At 39.8% G+C, this 27624-nt stretch overlaps 1 protein-coding gene across 6 annotated transcripts in view; it reads left to right on the top strand.

Moving 5' to 3' along the window:
• Positions 1-26520, top strand: part of PIK3CB (phosphatidylinositol-4,5-bisphosphate 3-kinase catalytic subunit beta) — a 205981-nt gene extending 179461 nt beyond the window's left edge. For all 6 annotated transcript variants that reach the window (XM_034780765.1, XM_034780766.1, XM_034780769.1 and 3 more), the window contains 5 exons: positions 12199-12366; positions 13452-13575; positions 15229-15374; positions 22083-22215; positions 25009-26520. In XM_034780765.1, coding sequence (XP_034636656.1) covers positions 12199-12366; positions 13452-13575; positions 15229-15374; positions 22083-22215; positions 25009-25146 — 709 coding nt within the window. In that variant the 3' untranslated portion in view covers positions 25147-26520. The remainder of the gene's footprint in view (positions 1-12198; positions 12367-13451; positions 13576-15228; positions 15375-22082; positions 22216-25008) is intronic.
• Positions 26521-27624: the final 1104 nt, after the last annotated feature.

The following is a 27624-nucleotide window of genomic DNA, read 5'->3' as shown; positions in this document are numbered from 1 at the left end:
TGGTTTTTTTTTTTTTTTTTTAATTCTCAAGGCAGTGTGAATTGTCATTTTGATGTATTCGGAGTTATTGTATCATAATATATGGAGATATACTTATCTCATAGAGCTGGAAGGGACTCTGAAAGGTCATTGAGTACAGCCCCCTGCCTTCACTAGCAGGACCAAGTACTGATTTTGCCCCAGATCCTCAAGTGGCCCCCTCAAGGACTGAACTCACAACCCTGGGTTTAGCAGGCCAATGCTCAAACCACTGAGCTATCCTTCCCCCAAGAGGGATCATTGACCTGCCAACTCCAGTTAAGCACTTTCATCTCATACAGCCCTCCTGCAGCTCTCAAACGGAGAATACATTTATGTGGCAAGTATATGGCATAGCTGAGCACCTTTGAGGTCATTTGTTTGCTCTGCTATCCTTAATTGCCCTCAATGGTCATTCTGGGGCAATGCTGAATGGGCTAGAAAGCTTGAATACCAAGTTCAGCTGACTTGTCTTTTCTCTGCTGTCAAGTATCAGGGGGTAACCGTGTTAGTCTGTATCTACAAAAGCAACAAGGAGTCTGTTGGCACCTTAAAGACTAACAGATTTATTTGGGCATAAGCTTTCATGGGTAAAAACCTCACTTCTTCAGATGCATAGAGTGAAAGTTACAGATGCAGGCATTATATACTGACACATGAAGAGCAGGGAGTTACTTCGCAAGAGGAGTACCAGTGTTGACAGGGCCAATTCAATCAGGGTGGATGTAGTCCACTCCCAATAATAGATGAGGATGTGTCAATTCCAGGAGAGGAAAAGCTGCTTCTGTAATGAGCCAGCCACTCCCAGTCCCTATTCAAGCCCAGATTAATGGTGTTAAATTTGCAAATGAATTTTAGTTCTGCTGTTTCTCTTTGAAGTCTGTTTCTGAAGTTTTTTTGTTCAATGATAGTGACTGTTCAATCTCCCTGGTCATTCTATTACAGATTTAAGTGTTCACGTATTGGCTTATGTATGTTACCATTCCTGATGTCCGATTTGTGTCAATTTATTCTTTTGTGGAGGGACTATCCGGTTTGGCCTATGTACATGGCAGAGGGGCATTGCTGGCACATGATGGCATATATAACATTAGTGGATGTGCAGGTGAATGAGCCCTTGATGGTGTGGCTGATGTGGTTGGGTCCTCTGATGGTGTTGTCGCCAGAGTAGATATGGGGACAGAGTAGGCAACGAGGTTTGCTACAGGGATTGGTTTCTGTGGTGTGGTGTGTAGTTGCTGGTGAGTATTTGCTTCAGGTTGGGGGGTTGTCTGTAAGCGAGGACTGGCCTGCCTCCCAAGGTCGGTGAGAGTGAGGGATCATTTTCCAGGATAGGTTGTAGCTCGTGGATAATGCGCTGGAGAGATTTTAGCTGGGGGCTTTATGTGATGACCAGTGGTGTTCTGTTCTTGTCCTTGTTGGGTCTGTCCTGTAGTAGGTCATTTCTGGGTACCCGTCTTGCTCTGTCAATCTGTTTCCTCACTTCCCCAGGTGGGTATTGTAGTTTTACGAATGCTTGATAAAGATCTTGTAGGTGTTTGTCTCTGTCTGAGGGGTTGGAGCAAATTCGGTTGTATCTTAGGGCTTGGCTGTAGACAATGGATCGTGTGATGCGTCTTGGATGGAAGCTGGAGGCGTGTAGGTACGTATAGCGGTCACTAGGTTTCCGGTATAGGGTGGTGTTTATGTGTCCATCGCTTATTTGTACTGTAGTGTCCAGGAAGTGAATCTCTTGTGTGGACTGGTCCAGGCTGAGGTTGATGGTGGGGTGGAAATTGTTGAAGTCCAGGTGGAATTCTTCAAGGGCCTCCTTTCCGTTGGTCCATATGATGAAGATGTCATCAGTGTAGCGCAAGTAGAGGAGGGACACTAGGGGATGAGAGCTGAGGAAGCGTTGTTCTAAGTCAGCCATAAAAATGTTGGCATACTGTGGGGCCATGCGGGTACCCATAGCAGTGCCACTGACTTGAAGGTATAAGTTGTCTCCAAATTTGAAGTGGTTGTGGGTGAGGACAAAGTCTGCGGAAGCACATAGAGTGCTTCCGCAGACGTGCACAGGCTGAAATTGTGGACAAACAACATCACTTGTCCCATAACCTCAGCCGTACAGAACGCAATGCCATCCACAGCCTCAGAAACAACTTTGACATTATCATCAAAGGGGCTGACAAAGGAGGTGCTGTAGTCATAATGAACAGGTCGAATTATAAACAGGAGGCTGCCAGGCAACTCTCCAAGACCACATTCTACAGGCCACTATCCTCTGATCCCACTGAGGAATACCAAAAGAAACTACACCATCTGCTCAAGAAATTCCTAGCTACAGTACGGGAACAAATCTACATGGACACACCCCCAGAACCCCGACCAGGGGTATTCTATCTGCTACCCAAGATCCATAAACCCGGAAACCCTGGACGCCCCATCATCTCAGGCATTGGCACTCTGACAGCAGGATTATCTGGCTATTTGGACTCTCTCCTCAGACCCTACGCTACCAGCACTCCCAGCTCTCTTCGGGACACCACCGACTTCCTGAGGAAACTACAGTGCATTGGTGTTCTTCCTGAAAACACCATCCTGGCCACCATGGATGTAGAAGCACTTTACACCAATATTCCACATGAGGATGGACTACAAGCTGTCAGGAACAGTATCCCTGATGATGCCACAGCACGCCTGGTGGCTGAGCTTTGTGACTTTGTCCTCACCCACAACCACTTCAGATTTGGGGACAACTTATACCTTCAAATCACGCTTCACATCTTCAAGACAGGTTTCTATTAGTAGGGTGGCTTTTCCCACAATGTCCAGTACACAGAATTCATGCATACATATCAGTTAACTATTACTTTTCAAGGACTCAAGACATCACCTTGAACAGTGCTTTGTTATCATCTGGAGAGAGGCGAGCTCTTTTCATGTCTCTAATATAAATATGTTACACACATTATTAAAATCATCCAAATGTATAGACTGATAAAATCAGGCTAGATATGGCCATCACAGCATGTCATTTTAGTAGTTTTCATAATTCAAGTATTTTTACTGGATTGGAGTCCTCTTTGATTTGTTGTTTTACTGGCATTCATATCTATTAGTTGATATTACTGGAAGTGGGTTTCGTACTGCTTCTTCATGCCAAAAAGTTGGCTTATGACCATCCGCTGCATATATTTATAACCCTGTAGCTACTTTCATTAATAGCAGAGGCTCAACATTTCTGTAGAGTGAAAAAATGGCCACAAAGGAAACGATCACAAAGTGCTTTGGGAGCAAATTATGTTCCTGTATATGCATTTGTAGTTCATTATTGAAATCATTCACTGAAGAACAAAATTTTTTTTATTGCACAGCATATTAGTTACCACTGTCTTTAAATGTTAATATTTATCTTTTTTAACCCAAATTGAAACCTGAATTCTGTATTTTATTTTGTCTGAAAATTTGTATTAAATTGGATTCTTACTTAAAATTTAAACTGGCAAGTTTTACAGTAGAGGGAAAGAGGAATGTAGATGAAGGTTCAAGACAGGACTAGGAAAGATTACTATCCCCCCATCCACCCGTTCCTCTCCCTCGCCTGGAGTAAGTATTTCAGTTCATTTTGTTTGGAAACAGTTTTTGCACTAGTGCGGTCTATCCTAATTCTGCAGAATTGGGGGATGTTTTTCACAGTGAAAAGTCTCTAGAATAGAAACCAAATGCATGTTAAGACCTTATATATAATGACCCAAAAGTAGACCCAGGTAATCTAATTATCTAAAAGGAGTAATCTAAAAATAGTTAATACTGTAATTTTTAATTAAGTAAAACCAAGGAATTTCGCAGTTTTGAGGAGGAAATGGAGTTTGCCAAATCTCCCAGTGTCGTCTTACCGTTAAGAGAATACTGCCTGTCACTGCAGGAAATTGCCTTTGTGAATTTCTGTGCTGAAATTGAAACCTATCCTCTTAAAGGCATTTAGGCAAAAATCTTCTCTCAGCTTTCTGTGGTGTATTTAAATAAGTTTCTAACTTAAGTTGGGTAAATAAAGGAATATTAGAGTTAAGATCATCAATCTGATCTCTCTTCAAGCTTTTATATAGGTATCTCAGTTGTGTATAATGATTCATGCTACATGAGGTGCAATACTTAGATTGCTCATTTTCACTCTGCCTAATTTTATAAGTTTGTCAGAACTTTAACTTTTTTAACGTAATTTTGTATTCATTCTAGTCAAATTTGAAGCATATTTAGCACAGTTTAATATAGCCCGAAGGCAAAATGAACAGAGGCAACAACATGTGGGACTGTTACAAATAAGCCTAGTTTCTGTTTGATGTAAGGTAATGCATGCCTGGTGAAAGTAACTTTCTTTGCTTAGTTTTTTCTACTTCTGTGCTATGTTTAAATAAACCTCCAGTGAGTTAACTCTTAAATGCTCTTTTTTACTAGAGCATAATTTTCAAAAAATTACATTTCCATACCTGTTACGTTTGCCTTTATTTCCTAATGGCAACTTTTAAAGTTAAACAGTTTATATATGGCAAGCTCTAAACTCAGTTCTTCTGACCTGGAACACACCTCCAATGTGAATAATTACTACATCTCATAGATGGTGTATATGTCATTGAGGTTTAGTTCCTGCACTGAGTCCCGAAAAAGTGCACTTTCATTTATTATTATAATTGGATTATAACTGATTCTCATGAAAATCTTCAGAAAATGCTTTTGACTTCTGCGCAGTCAGACTACAATAAAAAAAGAGAACAAACAAATTTTATATTAAAGACAAGAAGGACTAGTTAAGTATGATATCCCTGTAATAACTGCTTTCTTACCACTTGTTCCCCGATAATAAAGGGAGCAAAGGGTGAGAGGGAGAAACATGATGTAATAAATCTGTAAAGCAGTTTATCTGTTTCACTTCTTGGTATACGTTATGGGGATCTTTAAAAAAGTGTATATTTACCTTACTGTGCTATAAATCCTTCATTGCTGTATTATATTCGAAGTATAGGAAAATGCCACAGTTTATCCGAGTAAAATTAATATTGAAATAAGATACTATAAATGTTTAAAAGTAGCTCAATGTACATGATTTTCAATAATTTAGGGATTGGAGACTTAAATGAATAGTGCAGATATCACTCATTGTGGATCAGTTTTGAAATGCTATTTCTGAATGCCAGTGGAACAGAATATAGTGTTGATCTAGCTATTATCATGGGTTTATGCTAAGGAAGGAATAAACATATTTTCCTGCACCTAAAGAGAGGTAATGATGGTTGCTTAACTGCTGTAGACTTCTGACATATGATTTACTATAATGTACCTAATGAAGAGGGCAAACTTTTTAATCATCTATGTAAATAGTCATGAACTTGACACTCTTTTTTTATACCCTCCATGTTTTTCTTCCTAAGGTTCATCTTTAGTATCCCTCTTAAAGCGTAAGAGTTGCTCCCATTATTACTATCTTTAACATACATCCCCAGATCGTAGTCACCCTCCTTCTACTCATTGATGACTGGACTGGACAGCACAGAACTCCTTTCAGAGCTAGTAGGTCCTGCTCTTATATCTTCCAGTCTTTGTTACAGAGCAACATAAAGAACTCACCTCCTTCCACCCACTCACTACTGCACTGAACGTAACTATGCACTAGTACCAATTCCAAGAATTGAAATCACAAGATAAGGAATATAACATTATAGTGCAGGACACTAGCTATTAGCAGGGCCGGCTCTAGGCACCAGCAAAACAAGCTGGTGCTTGGGGCGGCACATTTTTAGGGGCGGCATGGCCGGCGCCAGAATGCCGCCCCTAAAAATGTGCCCCGGCCGCCCTAGCTCACCTCTGCTGCTGCTGCTGCCACGGCGCGCGAAACAGTTGATTCGTGCGCCGCTACTCGCCCTCCCTCCCAGACTTGAGAGCCTGGGAGGGAGGGAGAGAAGCGGCGCCCGCGTCACAGCCACTCGGAGTCTCCCCCTCCCTCCCAGGCTCCTAAACCTGGGCGTAGGGGAGACTCCGAGTGGCCTCCCCCTCCCTCCCTCCCTCCCTCCTAGGCTTGAGAGCCTGGGGGGAGGAGGCAGGGCTGGGGATTTGGGGAATGGGCGGAGTTGAGGCGGGGATGGGGTAATTAAAGAAGGAGGGGGGGGGGCGGCCAAAATTGTTTTTGCTTTGGGCGGCAAAAATCCTAGAGCCGGCCCTGGCTATTAGGCAGCTGCCTCTGCCACTTCGCTCACTCCTGCAGATACATATACAAGCACACAAATGTTAGTTTTATTTGACTACTTCGTTCCCTCCCCCCCCTTGTCCCCCCTCCCCCCAAAAAAGACTTATTTCTAAGAACATCTTTGGAACTAATGTTTCTAACAATACGTTGATTTTTTTTTTTAAGTCTTGCAATTTAGCATTCCATGCCCTATCATTATCCATAACTTGAAACCATGTGAGGTACAGAGCTGTAATCTTTACAGTTTGTGATTTTAATTGCTAAACTTTGTACATCTTTGCAGTAAGCTAGAAGTCAGCATATTTTTAAATAATATTCAGGCTGCACCAGCTGGAGAATTTGATCTCATCATTTAAGCATTTGTAGTTGAAGACTCATAGTATGATTTGCACAGGCACATCGCATCAAACCACACAGATATGAAAAATTATAAACAAGTTACCCATCAGGAAAATATGCTATTTATGAGAAGATTCCTTTTAGTAAAGTCTAAGAAGAAGAATTTAAATAGACAAATTACTTCAGGAAGTGTGTGTTTGCTGTAAGGTAATTGAATGTTTGCTTAGTTGCTGTAAAGTTGAACATTTGATTTAATTTTTCTTTGAAAAGACAAAAAAAAAATGTGCAGATAATTTATACTATTATGAATAGCCTACAGGAGGTTGCTCTAATACTTGGGGGCAAGGACTGCCTTCCTGGCAGCTGGAGAGCACCAGATCAGGCATTCTCAGTTACTTCCTTCTCAGGGGTAGACTCTATGACTCCAGCCCAGCCCCACACACGGCGTCTAGCAATTGGGAATTAATTTGATGGGTCATTAGATATGTTTTTTCTGACTGACCTACTTTCTAAGGTCGTCAAGGGGAGATGAAGAGAGATGCCATGCAGTCCAAAGATTGTCCCCATAAACTCTGAGTCATAAGGGGAACCCCCAGAGAGAGCTGAACCTATGGGAGCCCCCTGTCAACCATCCTTTATAATTCATGCTTATAAACAAAATTCTGAGGGGGTGGAGAGGCTGCGAAAAGAATTAAGTATGCAGGCAGCAGCATCCAGATGGTGATCCAGGCACACTGAAATAGCCTTAGTTATGACAGTAACAGCATCTAGCCCCCACAGTAGCATATGCTGGAAGCAGGGGAGAGAACCATAAGTCACCCCTACCGCAAAATCAAATGTAAATAACCCCATTTCTCCAGCACATGTGTCTCATCACAAGAACCCAGCCTGGTTATTTTTATATTTTCTGAAGGTCAGGGGTTGGGTCTGTCTGCTGTTCATGAGGCATAGAGCCTAAAGAAAGGATGAATAGCAGGCTTTGAAAAATATGTCCTCAATTTATTTGCTTGAGGACTAAAGCTATTAGCATAGGGTGAAAATACTGGTACTGCCATACAACTGAAGTTTAACCGTACTTAATTTCCACTGACACATCTTCAATCCCCCAAACAAAACAATTCAATCTGGCTGAAAAAAAATCACACCTACTCCTCCAGTCCAGTCAGTTCTGCCCCTTTCCCTCCAATCCTTCTGCCCCCCATTTCTTTGAACAATAGGTCTCCCTTGCACTGCTGCCCCTTGTGCTCTCCTGGGTGCACAGAAGGCCCTAGGCTTCCCAGCTTCTCCTACTTCACCTGGAACCTCTGGATCCTTAGCCACCAACCACACTCCTGTGGAAACAGCCAGGCTCCAGTTGCTGTATTGCTTCTTTTCTCCACCTTTCCTTTTAAAAGAGCAGGAGCACTTGCTTACTGCCTCATTCAATCTTCTCATGGGAGCCTTACCCAATCTGGGGCCCCCTGCCACCACAGATTTTGCAGCTTCAGTGAACTGGCCCTGGTGCAGAAAGCGCTATGCAGCGGATGAGCAATCTGGGATGGGGGCCAGAATTCTCTTATAACCGCCACAAGCCAGAATGTTTATTTTAAAGCAATTCTAAATGGAGGCTCAGTCCAGTTCTTCTCTTCTGCTTGGAGTCTACACAAGGACAGAAACCCCAGCAGATCATCCTCTCCTAGAAGGGAGACACAGTATTCAGATACTTGGGAGCATGTGTTGGTCTTCTGTGCTGCAAAGCTGGATGGGGTAGGAGATTGAGGCCAACCTTTCACCTGGATATATTGACTTGCTTTACTGTCAGCTTATCTCATAACTTCAGGTTTGTCTACGCTGGGAAAATGAGTGGTATTTTAAAATATGTTATCCAACACATTTTTAAACACCATTTTGCCACAGGATTGTAGGTAAAGAGAGTTAAGTTTAAAAAACATGCTACCTGGTCATGGTTAACTGTTCGAGGGGAGTGAATGTTAGTCAACACAACTTTAAAATACCACTCATTTGCCCAATGTACACAAATGGTTTCAAAGGCTGTGTATTTTTTTCCAGGACTCAACTGAACTTTCACACATAAAGCATCTTGATTTAACCCAAAACCTACATATTACAGTGTTTGGTACATTGATAGGCAAAGAGGGTTATATACATATATTTTCCTTTGTCAAGAAGCCTACAGTGGATTTTCATTTTTACCTGTATTGATAGGTGTGAGGTCTGGCATTGGCATTGGCATTGTGGGTACTATAAGTAAATTAAGGGAAAGTTTATTTAAAAAAAAAACAAAGAAAATCTTTCTTTAAAGTCTGTAGGATTTCAGTCATTTAGTAAACTGAATGCTATACCTGAAAATAGAAGAACATGCTGATGTAATTATGTACCAATACTCTCCCATTTATTTGGAAGAGATCCCTTTTGAAGAATTAAGCTTTTGAAATAGTTAAGGATTGAAAGACATTAGAGAAAATACAGTGCGGAAAGAACATTATATTTATTGCCAAAGATTGCTTATAGATCTGTCAGTGATCTTTACATGGTCTTTAAAAAGGAGGAAGGTATCCTACTGACAGATGTTGAAGGCAAAAAGGCTAGAAGGGGATGGACAGAGCCTTGAGGATTTGTCCCCAATTTGACTCCTGTCAAACTGTCTCTCTGACAAGAATGTTTTTTCCTCCAGTTGTAAGCATACTGTCCTCCAGGGGCTGAATAGCTTTCATCATTGCTTGCTTTTGAAGGGGAAGTTGTTGGATATGTGCCAAGTTTAGCTGCAAGTAGGGTAGGTTGAAATGCCATGGAAGAGCGCCAGCTTGCACTTTAACCTGGCAATACTTGGCTTACATTTTCATGTCGTGATAAGGATGGGAAGTGTTTCCTTGCATCATGAACCCTGGTGTTATGCAGTTGTTATACGTATTCTTTAATTCCAGTGTGAAAACGCTGTCTTGGATGTTGGTTTTTTTAAACTGGGAAAGAGACTAATAAAGAAAAGGTTACAAATCTGAATTTTTTTTTTAGTTTATTTTAAAAAACAGATTTCGGAAATACTGAGTAATTATCTGGATATATCTTGTAACCAAATCATCTACATTTAGGCTTTATTTTATGGGTCTCAAACAGACAGATTGTATTACATATATATGATTCTGTTATTCCACTGAATGGTAGAGATGGAAAAAGAAGTAGCTCTTCTCACTGCCAATGGAAGATTATTCCTGATGGTATGTTTTTTTAGTGCTTACCCCAGTTCAATTTTATATGTCCCAAAACCCCAATCAGGTTCCTGAATTGTGTAGGGGCTGTTAAGAGATGTTTATGAGAGAGGGGAAGAGGGGGGGATAGTCTGTGGATGGGCCAGGATTGGGATTCTCAGTCCATGTATTCTCTTCAGCCTGCCTTCTAGCTGTGCCCCAACTTGTTGTTCTGCTGCTCCTATCCCTGTCCTTAACTAGGAAACCATAAAAGGGGTTGGTGGCTTTCAGCGGTGAATTCTTGACACAGATTCTGAAATGGTCCTGCATGAAGAGATAATATGGGTGATTGGCAGCAGGAGGCATTCTACCTGCTCATAGCAGTCCAGAATTCAAACATTTACATAGTGTAGGGTGACCAGATAGCAAGTGTGAAAAATCGGGACAGGGATAAGGGGGTAATAGAAGCCCATATTAAAAAAAAAAAAAAAAAAAAAAACCAAATATCAGGACTGTCCCTATAAAATCGGGACATCTGGTCACCCTAACATAGTAAGAGAGGGCTAGAGAAGTTGTGAGGGGGGAGACTGTTCTGCAGCTAGGAGTGAGGAGAAGGGAAAGGTGTGAGTGGGAAAGTAGAGGAGACTGGTAGGAGCAGAATTAATTCAGCTTCTGCCCTCACCCTAATGGACAAGAAGGTCAGTTCACCTGTCAAGACCAGTGGGTGGTAATTGTAACTATATACTATTCAGCTCGTGTCCACTATATTTGGTGCCATATTTTGGTCTAATTAAATAAATCCTAAAATCAGTAACCAGCTTTTTAATATTTATGAATATTTTGTAATTTCTGTTATAATTAATATAGTAAATTTCAGTTTTAGAATCAGCTACTTTAATGAAGATGTATAAAATAGCAGTCATCTTAGGGTTAGTGTTGGGAATAGTGTACAACTAGAACTCCAGATTTGATTAAACTGCTTCATAGTTATTTGTGTTGTAAATATTGCTAATATCTATGTGACCCTATTCTCCATACTTGTAAATACCTCAATTAAATTACTTCTGCATTAAATAATCCTAATCCTGTTTTTTGTATCCCCGTCCATACCTTCTCACCATATTTGTTGCATTTGTCTGGTCCAGTTCAATCTTAGCTCTAATTTACTTCAATATGAATTATCAAAACTGAAAACAGAATAGATTACCATTGTTGAGTATAACGTAATTATGTGTTGCCAATATGCTCGTCTCTAGATGGACTTCGCTATCAACGTCAGTGCCTGTGGTGTACACTTGCTTGTATTTGACAATTTTCTTGATTTTAAATTAGTGGTGGTGGTGGTGGATGGTAGAACGATAACCTTTTGGTGTCCTGTAAAAGAAATTCCGGATTTGGGTTTTTGTCTGTAATCAGCAGTCCATAATGAAGGTGTGTACCAACTTTCAGAATTTTAGCTTACCTATGGCACAGATTGTTAAAAACAAAACATATCTAACAGAATAGATATGCATTATTTTCTATCTCTTTGTAATGCACCCAAGTATCCTACAGTGGTCATTCTTAAACACTCTGGGGGAGGTACTGTGCTACCTCTTTATTAATTTCTTGAAATTTTTAAATTGAACTAGGAAGAATGGAAATCCGATAAATATTGTGCTAAACCAGAGGGGCTGGATTTTCATTTACACTCAGGCACCTTTAAACCACTCTGACAGTATAAAGGAATCTTAAAGTGAATGTGAATGTAATTTACTTCCTCTTTACAGCCCGTTTACACTCTAAACTAGCAACTGACATGAAATGGCTCCCTCTATTGTTTTTCTAACAGAATTACACTTCAGTAAAAAGCAAAGTGTTGCCTATTTCCCATATAGTAAGAATCCCTGTTTTACAAACTAATTGGGGACTGAGGAGTGTGTAAAGTGGAAAAGGTCTTAAAATTAAGCACCAAGAATTACAGTAGGTACAGTGTATTGTGCACTACATCATTTTCTTCTTGTCCTTCCAAGCATTGCAAAGCAATTTCCAATTCCCCTGAAGGCATCGAAATGTGAAAGAATGTTGACTTGTTCTTCATCTACATGATTTTTGTTATGTGATATCTGCCCTCCCTGCCCTTCTTACCCTTCCCCCCCCCCCACCCCCCCCCCCCCCCCCGAAAAAAATCAGGAAATTGTTTCATATAAGTGGCCATTTTGTAAGATTGGTATTTGTAAAAGTGAGCTTTTACAGCAGTTTCTGTATTTATGTAGTGGAGGGAAAATACTATTTGTAAATAAAGCGTTGACGTTTTCACTCTGGAAACATGTCCATATATTAATTTCTGAGAGTTTAGCCTTAAAATTAGCATAGACATTCAGCCCAAGAATGTTTGTGTTGAAAGAAACCATCTTCCTATTTTTTTTTTTTAATAGTGTCTCTGTTTTGTTTCAGGATGTTGCCATATGGTTGTTTAGCAACAGGAGACCATTCTGGCCTTATTGAGGCTGTTTCTGCTTCAGAAACCATTGCAGATATTCAGTTAAATAGTAGCAATGTTGCTGCTGCAGCTGCATTCAACAAAGATGCTCTCTTAAACTGGCTAAAGGAATACAATTTAGGGTAAATTTTCATGTGTATTTCTTGCTTATAACTTGTTATAAAATTTTTTACAAGGTGAAATTCTGTTTTGAGGATTAAGAAAAAAAACACCAATCCCATTTTAGGGTCCAATCCTGCATGGTGATGCAGAGCACCCATTTTTCATGTCAATTTTCAGAAAACGTATTCTGTACTCAGAATTAATAGAGGATACACTGTATTAGCCACACATAATAAATAGGTTTGATCCCCTCTTTAAATTCAAAGCAACCTTAATTCTGGAGCCATTATAGCATCACCCTAATGCATATCCAAAAGGGTTGGGTGAGATTCTGCACTGCACCGCTAAGAAAACTCAGAGCCCAGGGATTGGGAAAGGCTAAGGTGGCTGTAAGCTCTGCAGTCTTAGGCATAATTTAGACAGCTCTCAGGACTTGTCTGGGGCCCATTGGGCCACAGTGCTGTCTGGAATCTCCAAGCACTGTGTGCTGTAGCCCTGCCTCCATCACTCCCTGTATGCCAGGGCTTGCCAGGGAGTCCTCAGACAGCAATCTCATTGCTGTCTTTCACTGTTCCTGTGCCTTGAAAGTCTTCCCTTGGCTGGTTCCAAGACTTTTAGATTCCTTTTACATTGCTCTGTCCCTTTTACCCAATGTAAAAGGGCTCAGCGGAGTGAGGATCTTGCCCATTGTGTGCATGCATGTATGCACAAGTATACCTATATATAGCTGTCTTTGCAAGTTTGTTGCCTTTTTCGTTTTAGATACTGGATCCATATTCAGATTCAGGTTTCTCTTGGAGTTCAAACAGCAGTCCAAACACCGAATTCTAACACTGGCAGCAATCTGTGCTGTAAATCATTGGATAAGTCATGAAACATAATTTAAAGAAAATAATAATTACACATACTTAATGGCTCAATGCCATTGCCTATTGTAACAGTTCATTTCTACATAGTGAAATGGTTTAATAATCCTGCAGTTGGGCTGTTTTAAAATATCCATATCTGATCCTAGTTTAAGCAAAATTGTGTGTTTTCTTAAAGTGAAAATAGAAGGTAAATTATTGCTAATGTGCAGAATTATTGTTTGCCTTTGTGTTTTTAGAGATGACCTGGATCGAGCCATCGAGGAGTTCACTCTGTCTTGTGCTGGCTACTGTGTAGCTACTTACGTACTGGGCATTGGTGACAGACATAGTGACAATATCATGGTCAGGAAGAATGGTCAGGTAAGAATCCTGTTAGCAGTTCGATGAACTCTATTTTAAAAAAAAAAAAAAAAAAAAAAAAAGTCTTTGCCATTGTGGTTCTTGTACAAAGCTTATTTTGAGTTTTTTTCAGGTACATTTGTCTTATTCTAGCTTTGGTGTCTTATTAGAATAAAACATATAAATATGGAACTAAATATTCCATATAGTAGTTGTTATGGTTAACTCGGTTCTGGTAGATGGAGAGAGAAAGTGAGTTTTGAGAAGATTTTAATCGAGAGGATAGCAGCTTAGAGACCACTGCATATATTGTAAATAATTATTTGTCAAGTAAGATTTGTCCTGAATAATTCATCACTTCCCTAAAACCCAATAAGTCTCCTTATTAGAGTTAGGCACATTTTTTTCATGCTAATAATTTTTTTGCTGAAAAATGCTGATTCTGTTTAAGCGAAACACACATTCAAGTCTATTTCAGAAAAAAAATTTGGTCAACTGTATATATTGTGAAATGTGCAAACAGTTCATTTTCAGCATTTTTACAATTTAATATTTTAACGTCTTATTTCAGAAAGACATTTTGTTTCAGAATTTCACTGTTTTGTTTTAAAAAAACATGTTGGAAAGGTAATCTTGAAAACAAAACACTTTAGTTTCAGATTGAGCAAAATGTTTTGTTCAACCTAAAACAGATTTTTTTTCATCTTCTTTGTTCCTCCCGAAAAACTGAAACATTTGTGTTTTGGGTCAGCCCAAACAGAAGTTTTTAAGTTATTTTTTGGTTTGGTCACCAAAGCAGAAAAATCAATTATGTACACGGTGCTACTCCTTATGGCCCTAGATGTTTATAGCTATGATCAGATCTCAGTGTATCTTGCAAATGAGCAACCTAGAAAATCCAAGTATAGAGTTTTGAGCTGTATGGTTCCATCAGGGTTAGACATGAATAATACTCTCAATAAAAATGTTATTCATAATGAATTTTTTTTATTTCTAATGTAGCCTTATCCAGATTTCAGTGACATCACTCTTCCATCTACACGACATTTTCTCATTTTTAGAACAATGTTGTCAGTATTTTATTAATTTGTAGAATAATTTTCCTCTACTATCCCCGACACTGCCCCATCACCAAAAACATGAAATAAATTAAATTTTAATAATAATTAATTCTTTTTTAAAAGAAACCCTTACCTGACAGAGTTTCAACCCTGAAAAGGTAGAATGCCAGAGACTCCTTGAAGTCTACAGGGGACTTCACTATTGCTATGGATTTCACGTGGAAGACACTCAGATACTATGATGTTGGGCATCATGGTAAAGCCCTAACACAGATAAATAATGTTTATTACTGTACCTCGGAAGCTTGAAACTGAAATTTCCTTTCTGACTGACAATATTTCCTCCTGTGTGGACATTGCTTTGTACTCAGAGTGGCCAGAAGAGCCAGGCTGCTGGCACTGATATTTCTATTCAGTTTTGAAACACTGAGAATAAAAACCTAAACAAGAAATTACATCTCCTTCAGAGAGACACAAAAGATGAGGTGTTAGGGCAGGAATGGGGGATTACTGTGAGTCTCATTTTAGCCAAGGTCCCCTTTAAGTTTTTTAAACAAATTAAAAAAATAGAATACTTTTCTGGAGAAATTAATTTTTATTTCTTTTTGTTTAGCTCTTTCACATAGATTTTGGACACATTCTTGGGAACTTCAAATCCAAATTTGGAATTAAAAGGGAACGAGTGCCTTTCATTCTTACCTATGATTTCATTCATGTCATTCAACAAGGCAAAACGGGGAATACTGAGAAATTCGGCCGGTAAGTATTGCTTTGATGTCTAAGATAAAGTCATAACTTCTTTCCTCACCTTACGTTGATCAGTTCCAGCACACAGTCCTATGCATAATCAGCATGCAGTAAAATAATGCAAAGTGATCACCCATCCAAGTGGACCTAGACTAAGGAAAAATACACCTTAGCAAACTTGAAACATTTTTGCTTTTTAAGAGAGAAGTAATTTTAACTCATTTAATTTGAAAACAAAATATTAAGAAAACACTGTACATCCTGTGTATATAGATGAACTGAACTACTCATTATGGTACGTAACCTATCGCTTAAGTCAACATCTATACTAGATGACTGGCAAATAGCTAATGTAACACTGTTGGGGTTTTTTGTTTGTTTTTTGTTTTTTTTAAAGGCTCCATGGGTGATCCTGGCAATTACAAGCCAGTAAGCCTACTTTCAATACCAGCAAATTGATATTGCTGGTAGGAATAGAATTATCAGACACACAGATTAACATATGTTGGGGAAGAAAGAACATGGCTTTTGTAAAGGAAAATCATGCTTCACCAATCTATTAGCATTGTATGAGCATGTCAACAAACATGTGGACAAAGGTGGTCCAATGCATATAGTGTACGTGGACTTTCAGAAACATTCATAAGGTCCCCCACAAAAGGCTCTTAAGCAAAGTAGGTACTGATGAGATAAGAGGGAATTTCCTCTCATGGGTCAGTAACTGATTAAAAGACAGGAAACAAAGGGTAGGAATAAATGGTCAGTTTTCACAGTCGAGAGAGTTAAATAATGAGGTCCCCCCAGGATCTGTACTGGAGCCAGTGCTGGTCAACATATTCACAAAAGATCTGGAAAATGGTAAACAGTGAAGTGGAAAAGCTGAGAAGATTATACAAAATTACTCAAGATAGTTAAGTCCAAAGCTGACCGTGAAGAGTTACAAAGGGATCTCCAAAAACTGGGTGACTGGGCAACAAAAAGGCAGATGAAATTCAGTGTTGAAAAATGTAAAGTAATGCACAGTGAAAGACACAATCCCAACTATACATTCAAAATTACGAGGTCTAAATTAGCTGTTACCACTCAGTAAAGAGATCTTGGAAACATTGTGCATAATTCTCTGAAAACAGCTGCTCAATATGCACCGGCACTCAAAAAAGCTACCTGAATATTAGGAAAGGGATAGATAATAAGACAGAAAATATCATAATGCCATTATATAAATCCATGGTACGCCCACACCTTGAATATTTCATACAATTCTGGTTGCCCCATTTTAAAAAAGATGTTAGAGTTGGAAAAAGTATAGAGAACGGCAAAAATATGATGAAGGTTAGGAAACAGCTTCTGTATGAAGAGAGATTAAAAAGACTGGGATTGTTCAGTTTAGAAAAGACACGATTATGGAGGGATATGACAGAGGTCTACAAAATCATGAATGGTGTGGAGAAAGTTAATAAGGAAATATTATTTACCCCTTCACATAACACAAGAACCAGGAGTTACCCAATGAAATTAATAGGCAGCAGCTTTAAAACAAACATAAGGAAGTACTTCTTCACACAATGCACAGTGAACTTGTGGAACTCGTTGCCAAGGGATGTTGTGAAGGCCAAAAGCATAACTATGTTTTAAAAAAATAATTAGCTAATATCACAGAAGATAGGCCCATCAGTGACTATAGGCCAAGTTGGTCATGGATGCATCCCCATGCCCTGGGTGTCCTGAAGCCTCTGGGTGTCAGAAGCTGGGCTGGACAACAGCATGATCACTCAAAAATTTCCTAGTTCTTTTCATTGCCTCTGAAGCATCTGAAACTGGCCACTGTCAGAAAACCGGATACTGGACTAGATGGACCATTGGTCTGATCTAGTGTGGCCATTCTTACATTCTTAAGTCTGCATTCACAGCAATGATGTCTCAACCATGAAACATAGCTATCTTTAGCCACGTGATATAACTGATTTGTTGCGGGGAGTGGGGGGCCTGGTGGAAGAGAAAAATGAGGAAGGATTGCTTTTATAATATAGATTGGTTGTATATAGATCTGATTCACGTTCATATTTTTATAAATGATTTTCCTAAACTTAAAACCCACCCATTGTTAAAACACACAATTATTTTAACACCCCCCTTGAGTACTGAGAAATAGCACTGTTTCTATCACTGCCAGAAATTATCCTGCAATTCTGTGGTCATCAAATTCTAGGATTTATAGCACAATTTAGCACTTTTGGTGATATTTCTAAAACTAATTTTCTACTGATCTTTGCCAAATGGCTAAATGTAAATGTATGTACCATTGTATTCCGCAACAAGCAATTATTGAGAGCATTTTAGGTTTTCCTACCAGAATCCTAAAGATAATATATCTGTCAGTCAAGGCTTCTAATTTTAAGCTCCACTTTTCCATTTGTTTTGGTTGCCTGACTTAAATGCATAGATGGTAATGTGATTCCCCATTTCTTCTTCTAGTGATTGTTCATATGGATTCCATTCTGTGTGCATGTGCCCCATGCATTCAGAACATTCGGTCCAAAGGAGGAAGCCTCAACTGGATTCATAAGTTTCAAAGCTAGAAGGGCCTGTTGTGATCAGGCTATAGAATTTCCCCCAAATAATTCCTTAGAGCAGATCTTTTAGAAAAACATCCAGTCTTGATTTAAAAGTTGCCAGTGATGGAGAATCCATTGTGACTCTTGGAAAATTGTTCCAGTGGTTAATTACTCTCACTGTTAAGAATTTACACCTTATTTCCAGTCTGAATTTGTCTACATTCAACTTCCAGCCATTGGATCGTGTTTCACCTTTTTCTGCTAGAGTGAAGAGCCCATTGTCAATTATTTGTTTCCCAAATAGGTATTTTATTGATTGTAATCAATTCACACCTTAACCATCCCTTTAAGATAAATAGATTGAGCTCCTTGTGGCTTGTTTACTAATCTTTTAATCGTTCTCGTGGCTCTTCTCTGAACCGTCTCCAGTTTATTAACATCTTGAATTGTGCACACCAGAGCTGGACACAGTATTCCAGCAGTGGTTGCAGTGCCAAATACAGAGGTAAAATGACCTTTCTACTCCTACTCAAGATTCCCCCGTTTTTGTATCCAAGTATCCCATTAGCCCTTTTGGCCAATGTCATACAGGGAGTTCATGTTTAGCTGATTATCCACCACCACCCCCAAACCTTTTTCAGAGTCACTGCTTCTCAGGATAGAGTCCTCCAGCCTGTAGTATGGCCTAAACTCTTTGTTCCCAGGTGTACACATTTACATTTAGCTATATCAAAAGGCATATTGTTTGTTCGTTTGTTTGCAATCAGTTTGCCAGGTGATCAAGATCGCTCTGTATTAATCACCTGTCCTTTTTGTTATTTACCACTCCCCCAGTTTTTGTGTCATCTCCAAACCTTATCAGTGATGATTTTATGTTTTTTTCCAGGTCATTAATAAAAAGGTTAAATAGCATAGGACCAAGAACAAATCCCTGCAGGGCTCCATTAGAAAGATACCCACTCGATGATGAGTCTTCATTTACAATTAAGTTTTGAGACCTATGAGTTAGTCAGCTCTTAATCTATTTAATATGTCCCATGTTAATTTTATATCATTCTAGTTTTTTAATGAAAATGTTGAGTGATGCCAAGTCAAACACCTTACAGGAGTCTCAATATATTGTGTCAACACTATTATTTTTATCAACCAAAGTTGTAATCGCATCAAAAAAAGTATGAAGTTGGTCTAACAGGAAATGTTTTCCATAAACCTATGTTGATTTGTATTAATTATATTGCCATCCTTTAATTCTTTATTAATCGACTCCTGTATCATTCACTCTGTTACCTTGCCCAGGATTGATGCCCAGATTGGCAGATCTATAATTACTCAAAACATCCCATTTAACCTTTTTAAATATTGACACAATATTAGATTTCTTCTGGGACTTCCCCAATGTTCCAAGTCAGCTCTTCTAAAATGCTTGGATACACGTTATCTGGACCTGCTGATTTAAAAATGTCTAACTTCAGTAGTTGCTGTTAAACATCCTCCTGAGATACCAGTTGAATAGAAAGACTGTTAGCTTTATAGGTCAGTCTATTTGATAAGTGGAAAAGGATTTCTATGTGGGCATTTCATCAGCATCCGTTTCCCTCAACACCTGTTTCAGTAGTATTTTATTGTTAGTTCAGAAACAATCTGGACTTTTAGTTTCTGAAGGGTCAGTCTAGCAGCAATATCTGCACATCACCTTCTTTATCCAGGGCCACACAATATTTTCTCATCCTACAGCAGTTAGATTCCTTAAGAGCCTTATTCATGTTTTCCCCCCAATTTGGGAGCCCTGTCCCTCTTGGAACTTCAATATAGTATTAAATGTTGATGGCTCCCTTTTTGAGCCCATAGCAACCTGTACCCTATACCGTGTATCACTGAAGACTGTTTTTTTAGTAGCCATTGCATTAGCTCAAAGGGTAGGGGAAATCAGGCCCTTCTGGTGAGTCTCTTATATAGTTTTTCATAAGGACAACATTACTCTCAGGCTTCATCCCAAGTTCCTCACCAAAGTTCTTTCAGAGTTTCAGATGAACCAGTTTATTCATCTCTATTTTCTTTCCTAAGCCTCACTCAAACCCAGGGAAAGCTAAACTTCATACATTTGATGTAGTAAGGGCATTGTCATACTATCTTAACTGGACAAAATCATTCAGGAACACACCTAGACTGCTAGTGGCTTTCCCTGATAGTGTTAAGGGTCAGACAGTATCCTTACAAAGATTATCAAAATGGGTCTCCAACTGTATAACAACATGTTATGAGATAGCCAAGTTAGCTAGGTCACAATCAGCTGGTTCACATCTTTACGAGACACTGTTCCTTGGCAGAAGCTTCCAGATTGGATACCCGTTTGGTAGGGCTGTCTTGCATTCATTATTTGTTGACTCCTAGTATCCAGGTCCAAGCAAACAAACAACTGTTGTTGGTTACCAAGAGCAGAATACATGTGGACAATCATTTGAACAAGAAAGAATGGAGATTCTTTGAGATGTTACTCACATGGATTCCAAGGCCAACCCTCCTTCCCTGCAACTACAGAGTCCTGCTCTTCTGGGATTCTGGATTCTCAAAGGAGCTGAGGGATGGTTGGCCCCGTTCCATCCTTTATTCCTTTGGGCCAGTGTATACAGGACATATATAGGGTGTAGGCACTGCTGGACGCTACATGGGGTGTGTGTGTGTCCCAAGAAGGGAATCCACTTGGACAACACCTCTTAAAGAACCATAGTTACTATCAGATAAGTAACAGTACTTTCTTAGCTCTTCAGTTTCTTCTAAATTGTCTTTCAACTCATTTACGTAAATGAGAAAGAGAAGAGAAAAAGGAAGAAAAAATCTAATTACAGGAGAATGAAGAAGGAGGGAATATCTGTATGGATACCTCCAAGCCAGCTCACAGCTAAAAGACTCTGTAGGCAAGAATTACAGGGAGCCAGCAGGAATAAACCATCCTCCACACCAAACCTTCCACTCAGGGGCTCTGAACCATCTCATTGGCAGGGACACAGTAATGTCCCTGAGGTTCGACTTCATCGCTCTGACTTCTCTACCTACCTGAGAGCTTGTCACACAGAGCTTGTCTCTGAAATCTGGCCAATTCCATAGCCCCCATGGCTATCAGTGTTGTGGAGACCTTCTTTCTTTGTGCCACTCCAGCTTGGGCCTCTGCAGATTGGCTGCCAGTCCTTCGACCCATTGCTTACAACAGCCACTGACTGTGTTTACTGTCATTGGCTAGTGTGAAAGGTAAGGTACATGAAACGAGGGAAAATTGCCCACCAGTAATTCTATTTGTCAAAGTCCTTTCTTCTCCCTTTCTACATCGTTCCTGACTCCTACCCACTCTGACTTGTTCCCCTTCTATCCATACACAAATAGGTCGGACTCAGGTCAGCAAGCACTCAGGACCTAGAATCCTGCTGGGGGCGGGGGGAGAAGAAGCGGTCAAATATAGAGTTCTACTGTCACTTGGGTTCAGGCCCTGTCATTTTGAAATGTGGATGCAGCTCAAGCCACTGACCCAAGTCAGAAGGTCTGTGTAGTGCAGTATTGATGCATTAGCAAGGTCCAGCAATTGTAAACCCAGGTTTACAATGCAGTGTGGACTGTCAGGCGTGGGCTTGGAAACACCAAGTCCACAAGCCCGGGTCCCACAGACCTGGGCTTAGTGTGCAGACTCCTCTTAGGAGGAGTCTCTCAGAGATTTTACTTTGATGTAAATTATCACTTTGCGACAGAAGCCCATATTGGCAAAGAAGTGGGCATATTGATGCTCATACATTCAGTTTGACTGACCTTTTGCCTCCTTGCTTCTGGTAAGTGGAGCCACAATGCTGTCTGTAGTTGGTGCTGCTGGATAAATAGAAAACCAACCAAATGCCAATGAGCCATTTTTCTACTGTAGAATAAGTAGTTAGCCCACAGTTCCATTTGATAATGTCAGTATTTACTGTATGTATATTGGAAAACAAATGCAGGATTGAAAGTGGAACAGCTGGAGGGTTAAATAAAAGTTCACAAGTGTCATTTCAGACAGTAATTGTATACTAAACTTAATTTCATTTGAAAAAATATGTATTGGGCCAGATGACCTATGAAGAGCTATCTCACTGTATCTTCTCCTGCTTCATGTCCATTGCATGTATGTTTTGTGATGGATGTTCAGGTTCCGCCAGTGTTGTGAAGATGCATATTTGATACTGCGAAGACATGGAAATCTATTTATCACACTCTTTGCACTGATGTTAACTGCAGGGCTTCCAGAGCTAACCTCTGTCAAGGATATCCAGTATCTCAAGGTAAAAACCAGAACTACATCTCCGTATAACTTAGCATTTCTTCTGTACATGAATTTGTGGTCACATAGCAAATGCATTTCCTTACTTTTCTAAGCCCTTTCCCTAGGATTCCAATCCATATAATAGAACTTTCTTCAAGTGGTATCTGGTACTGAGGCACAGACCCATTTCCCTCAACTATTTTGTATGTAAGATCCTGGAATGACTAGTTGCTGTCTCTCGAGAGATCTGATGCATCCTGGGGGTACAAAGCGTTTTGAGGAACGCTTGTATATGCCTGCTGTGGGTTTGTTCCCCAGCTCCACCAGTCTCTGGCAATGCAAGCACTGCCTTCCAGGCCTCCATCAGCCCCACTCTCCTTTACTAGTTAATGATAGGTACACTCCAACCCCTGAGACCTCTGAGTGGCCCCCTGGAATGCACAGCCCATGATCCACTAGACACTCGCAGAACTCCCAAATTCTCTGTTCCCAAAGGTACAGTACAGCCAGCTTATCAGTTCCATCTTAGACCACGGCTCTGCTTACCACACAATACTAGATATGTTTAAAGTAAAAACAAGAAGTTTATTTAGCAAAGAATAGATTCAGGAAGCTAGTAGAACATATAAAATATACAAACATTTCAAACGAAATCATAATACGCTTTCTAGAGCCTAAGCTTAACTAACAGGATGTTCCGATGTGTCTCAAAGGTTAGTTCACCCAAAGTTTCTCTTCCAGTGTCAAACAGCCAGACAGGCTGTGATCCTCCATTCAGAAGACAAGCGTGCTGGCAGCTTGTCCTCTCAGCGAAGGATAACTGGGTGCATCTCTGCACCTTCAGATATAGTTCCAATGATTCATTGTCTTCACTTGTAAAATGGGTAACCCCCACTGCTTGTTTTTTCCTATCTAGAATCTCCCCTGGAGACATTACTATCATTTGATTTGCATTTTTCTCAGACTGTATGTAGTTGTTCATTATGCAGATGACACTAAAGTGGGAGGAGTGTTAGATACGCTGGAGGGTAGGGATAGGATACAGAGGCACCTAGACAAATTAGAGCATTGGGCCAAAAGAGATCTGATTAGGTTCAACAAGAACAAGTGCAGAGTCCTGCACTTAGGACAGAAGAATCCCACGCACTGCTACAGACTAGGAACCCAGTGGCTAGGCAGCAGATCTGCAGAAAAGGACCTATGGGTCACAGTGGACAAGAAGCTGGATATGAGTCAACAGTGTGCCCTTGTTGCCAAGAAGGCTAATGGCATTTGGGGCTGTATAAGTAGGAGCATTGCCAGCAGATCGAGGGACGTGATCATTCCCTCTATTCGGCACTGGTGAGGCCTCATCTGGAGTACTGTGTCCAGTTTTGGGCCCCACACTACAAGGAGGATGTGGAAAAATTGGAAAGAGTCCAGCAGAGGGCACCAAAAATTATTAGGGGGCTGGAGCACATGACTTATGAGGAGAGGCTGAGGGAACTGGGATTGTTTAGTCTGCAGAAGAGAAGAATGAGGGGGGATTTGATAGCTGCCTTCAACTACCTGAAAGGGAGTTCCAAAGAGGATGGATCTAGACTGTTCTCAGTGGTACCTTCACAAAGAGGGTGGTGAAGCACTGGAATGGGTTACCTAGGGAGGTGGTAGAATCTCCTTCCTTAGAGGTTTTTAAGGTCAGGAATGACAAAGCCCTGGCTGGGATGATTTAGTTGGGGATTGGTCCTGCTTTGAGCAGGGGGTTGGACTAGATGACCTCCTGAGGTCCCTTCCAACCCTGAGATTCTATGATTCTATGATAAGTACACAGTACACAATTTGCATATAGCCAGACAGGTAGATAAGCATCTCCTGCCTGAAAGTAACTTGTTTAAAACCTTCTGGTTACCAGTCCCAAGGCACAGATCTTAAGAATATAATTTGCAGTATACATACATAACTGCTTACATATTATCCATACGTACATTTTGCAATGATTATGGGGACCATTGTGACTCAGGCTTTCAATAGAGACCTTACATGACACTCTTTGGCAAACTAGTATGTGGATACAGACCTGGAGAATCTCTGTGACTCTTATGAACCCCTGTGCCCTCTGCCAGTTGGCACCAAGAGATCAGATTCTGATCCTCTGCGGTGCTGATCTCATTAAGATCAGTGGGAGGTGAGGGTGCTTGCATACCCTCAGTTTTTTTTATGACCTCACAAATTGGCCAAGGAGCACAGTGCTGTCAAGAAAAAGGCTTTTCTTAATTTCTGGGTCAAAATAAAAAAAATAGTTTTAAAAGTATCTTATCATCTAGATAGATAGTTCATGTTCATATGAGAGAGCTAATGGAATGTTTTTCACAACAGAACAGTACAGCATGTTGCACATTGCTTCACTCAGGTAAAAGTACATTTTTCATACCAGCTTTTCCTGGCTGTCACTTTTTTAGATTCTCCGTCAGTTCATTTCTTTTTTGCCAACATTGAGTTGCCATCTGCCTGTATGTTACTCATAACTTCTAGTTACTGAACTGCAAATTAGTGCCATGTTCTTCTTCAGTAGTTGTTTTGTTGCTTTAACAGCAAACACTGGCCAGAGTTGGTTAGTTTCTCAAACACCTGTGATTTCCTCTTTTTTCTTTCTAACTTTATCATTAAGTCCAGAAAATATCACTGTATATTGATAAAAGGCTAATAGATTTAAGAGATTTATAGTAGAAAAAGAAGAATGTGAATTAGAAAAATTAAAAATGCTGGGAATGGGGGGAACATAACTGGATTTTAAATTCCCAACAGTACCTTTTTGTTTCGTTTTTGTTTTTAGGACTCTCTTGCCTTAGGGAAGACTGAGGAAGAAGCGCTAAAACAATTTAAGCAAAAATTTGATGAAGCGCTCCGGGAAAGTTGGACTACTAAAGTGAACTGGATGGCTCACACTGTTAGAAAAGATTACAGATCCTAGGTGGTGTTTAGATTTGCACTAAACTGAATATTACTCTGACAATAAGTGTTTTAAAAGGGAACTGTAGGCTTGACCAACAAAATGTATTTCAAAACAGAAAAAAAGGAAGTGGCCTGGAGAATTGCTGATTCTTTTGCACTCTGCTTCTGAATGCTTGATCCCAAGACTTTCTGAGCAAATAGTAAATATCCTGGATAATCAGTTCCTGCTGACTTTGCACGCTGAGAGCTACTAGATACTTTTTTTTTTTAATTATTTGGTACTTTAAGAAAGTGTAAATATTTGTTTTTGTATGTTGGGGTCATGTACTTTACACACTCGGGAGGTATGGAGACCTCTTATGAAACTGCTCATTATTTTAAAATTGGGGCTTAAAAGAAGGGTGAAAGTTTTTGATATCTTAATTCTAGCTAAACATGACCATACTGTATATATATTTTTTCATGTGAAATCTGCCCTACTTGCATAAATGCATTAATTAATTCTACTGTAAAGAGTAGCCACAGTTATTGTACTACAGGGAGGTGCTTAAAGTCTTGTACAGCTGCTGAAAGAACAGTATACAGATATTTGTAAGTTTTCTAATGGGAGTTCTTCAAAAGCACTTAGTTTTGGCCTAACTTTGCTCCCTCTGACTTCACTAGGAGCAATTAGACCAATGCTGAATGCTTTTGAAAATCCCTCCCAAAAGGTGTATTGTCCTCAATTCAATCTGTTTTTTAACTCTTTGCAAAAAGCAAAGTTATTTCATCTGTCTGCAAAGAGTTGCTTGACTCAGTCTTCCATTTAAGTTCATAACACTGATGCGCACACAAACACATGGTGTAAAGTATGTACAGTATATGGAAAATTTTACTTAAATATAATACAAATACTGATTAACAGAGCCTATGTACCAAAATAATAAGGAAATTGTACCACCAAGTCGGTACTTAAGATTTTATAAAAATAAAGTCCATACTTAAAATTCAACATGTTATAAAACACCAGTGAGGAGTCATAAATCTGTTCTTACTGTATTTATTAAAAGCCTGCAGTAATATTACTTTTCCAGGATATTTGTGTTCAGTTTAAGATGGTTGCTAAAGAAACTGGATTTGTTTTAATTTATTTAGTGAGGTATCCGTTTTTTAGGTGCCTAAATGGAGAGCAATTGTGATACGTGCAATAGAAACTGCTGTTTTAAAGGTGTAACATATACTGTTTCTGAACATTAGCAAGATAGAACTTAACTACTGTTCATTCTCCAAAGACCACTGGTAGCTCTCAATTTGTGTTGACATTTGAAAGAGAATTAAATATATATTTACCTTTGGACTAAACAATTGTTTTACACAGGAATTTCATTAAAGATGATTTTACTTTGTTCATAGAGTGAATTGTTTTGTCCTCTTTAAAGACCAAACACCAAATCTAAGCCAGTTAGAAGTACAGCATTTTACACAATTACTTGGTTTCTTTTTTATCAGATATGAAAAGACTGAAATGTTGTTTTGCCCCAACTGTTGGGTATACTCTGTCCTCAATGTTCTGTGCTGCTACTGATGTTTCTGGGAAAGCCTGTTGTGTTATTATGCTAACATATCAATTGTTTTAGTTTCCTATCCACTTTTGGTAACCGTGTACCATATCATCCCTCTGCTTTTAGGAGCAGACAGGAAGAAGGGAGAAGAAAAACTACTCCACTAGCCACAAATCTGTCTTCACAGTAAAGGAAGACCTATCATCAGCCTCTACCAATTCACTGCCTAAAAATTAACATCTGTAACCATTGCTCAGTTGAGTCAGCAGAACCATTGCTGGACACATTTAGTTTTGCTATGCAACAAGGCAAATTACCCAAATTACTTAGGGCTAATGTAGGTCTGATGGGTAGAAGCCTGCATTGGAGGTCATTTGGAGCCATACTGCAGTACCTCTGGGAGGGACTGAGCTTCAAGGAGGTGCAATCTCTCCGAAAACTCCCAAGAGCGTAGTGGGGAATACACATATTGCATCATTCCTGGCTAGTGCAGAAGGATTGCAGGGCCATGACAGGGGGAATGATAGCCCACTGGTTAGGGCACCAGCCTAGGATTTGGGAAGCCATTGAATTTCCTGGTCCACCATAGACTTCTTGAGTGACCTTGCATGAATAACTAATTCTCTCTCTTCCTCAATTCCCCATCTGTAAAATGTGGATAACAACACTTCCCTATCTCACAGGGACTTTGTGAGCATATATACATTAAAGATTGTGAGGCAGTCAGATACTACTAATGGAGGCATATAAGTACCTGAGATGGATAGATGGGCCCCATCTGTTCCCTGCTTCCTTTTGGTGTAGCTAGCACCGCAGGGAGCACTAGCACTTGTACTGGCGCTTGTATTGGAGCATCCTTGTACCTCCCTGCCTTCATGATTATCTTTTATCTTCCCCATACTTGTTGTTGGCAATGAATGAGCCAGAAAACTCTGGAATCTAAGAGGCAAACTGGG

Source organism: Trachemys scripta, chromosome 9 (assembly GCF_013100865.1).
Source record: "Trachemys scripta elegans isolate TJP31775 chromosome 9, CAS_Tse_1.0, whole genome shotgun sequence".
Classification (NCBI taxonomy): domain Eukaryota; kingdom Metazoa; phylum Chordata; order Testudines; family Emydidae; genus Trachemys; species Trachemys scripta.
Note: the sequence above shows the minus strand (reverse complement) of the source record. Positions and strands in the feature narration are given on the sequence as shown.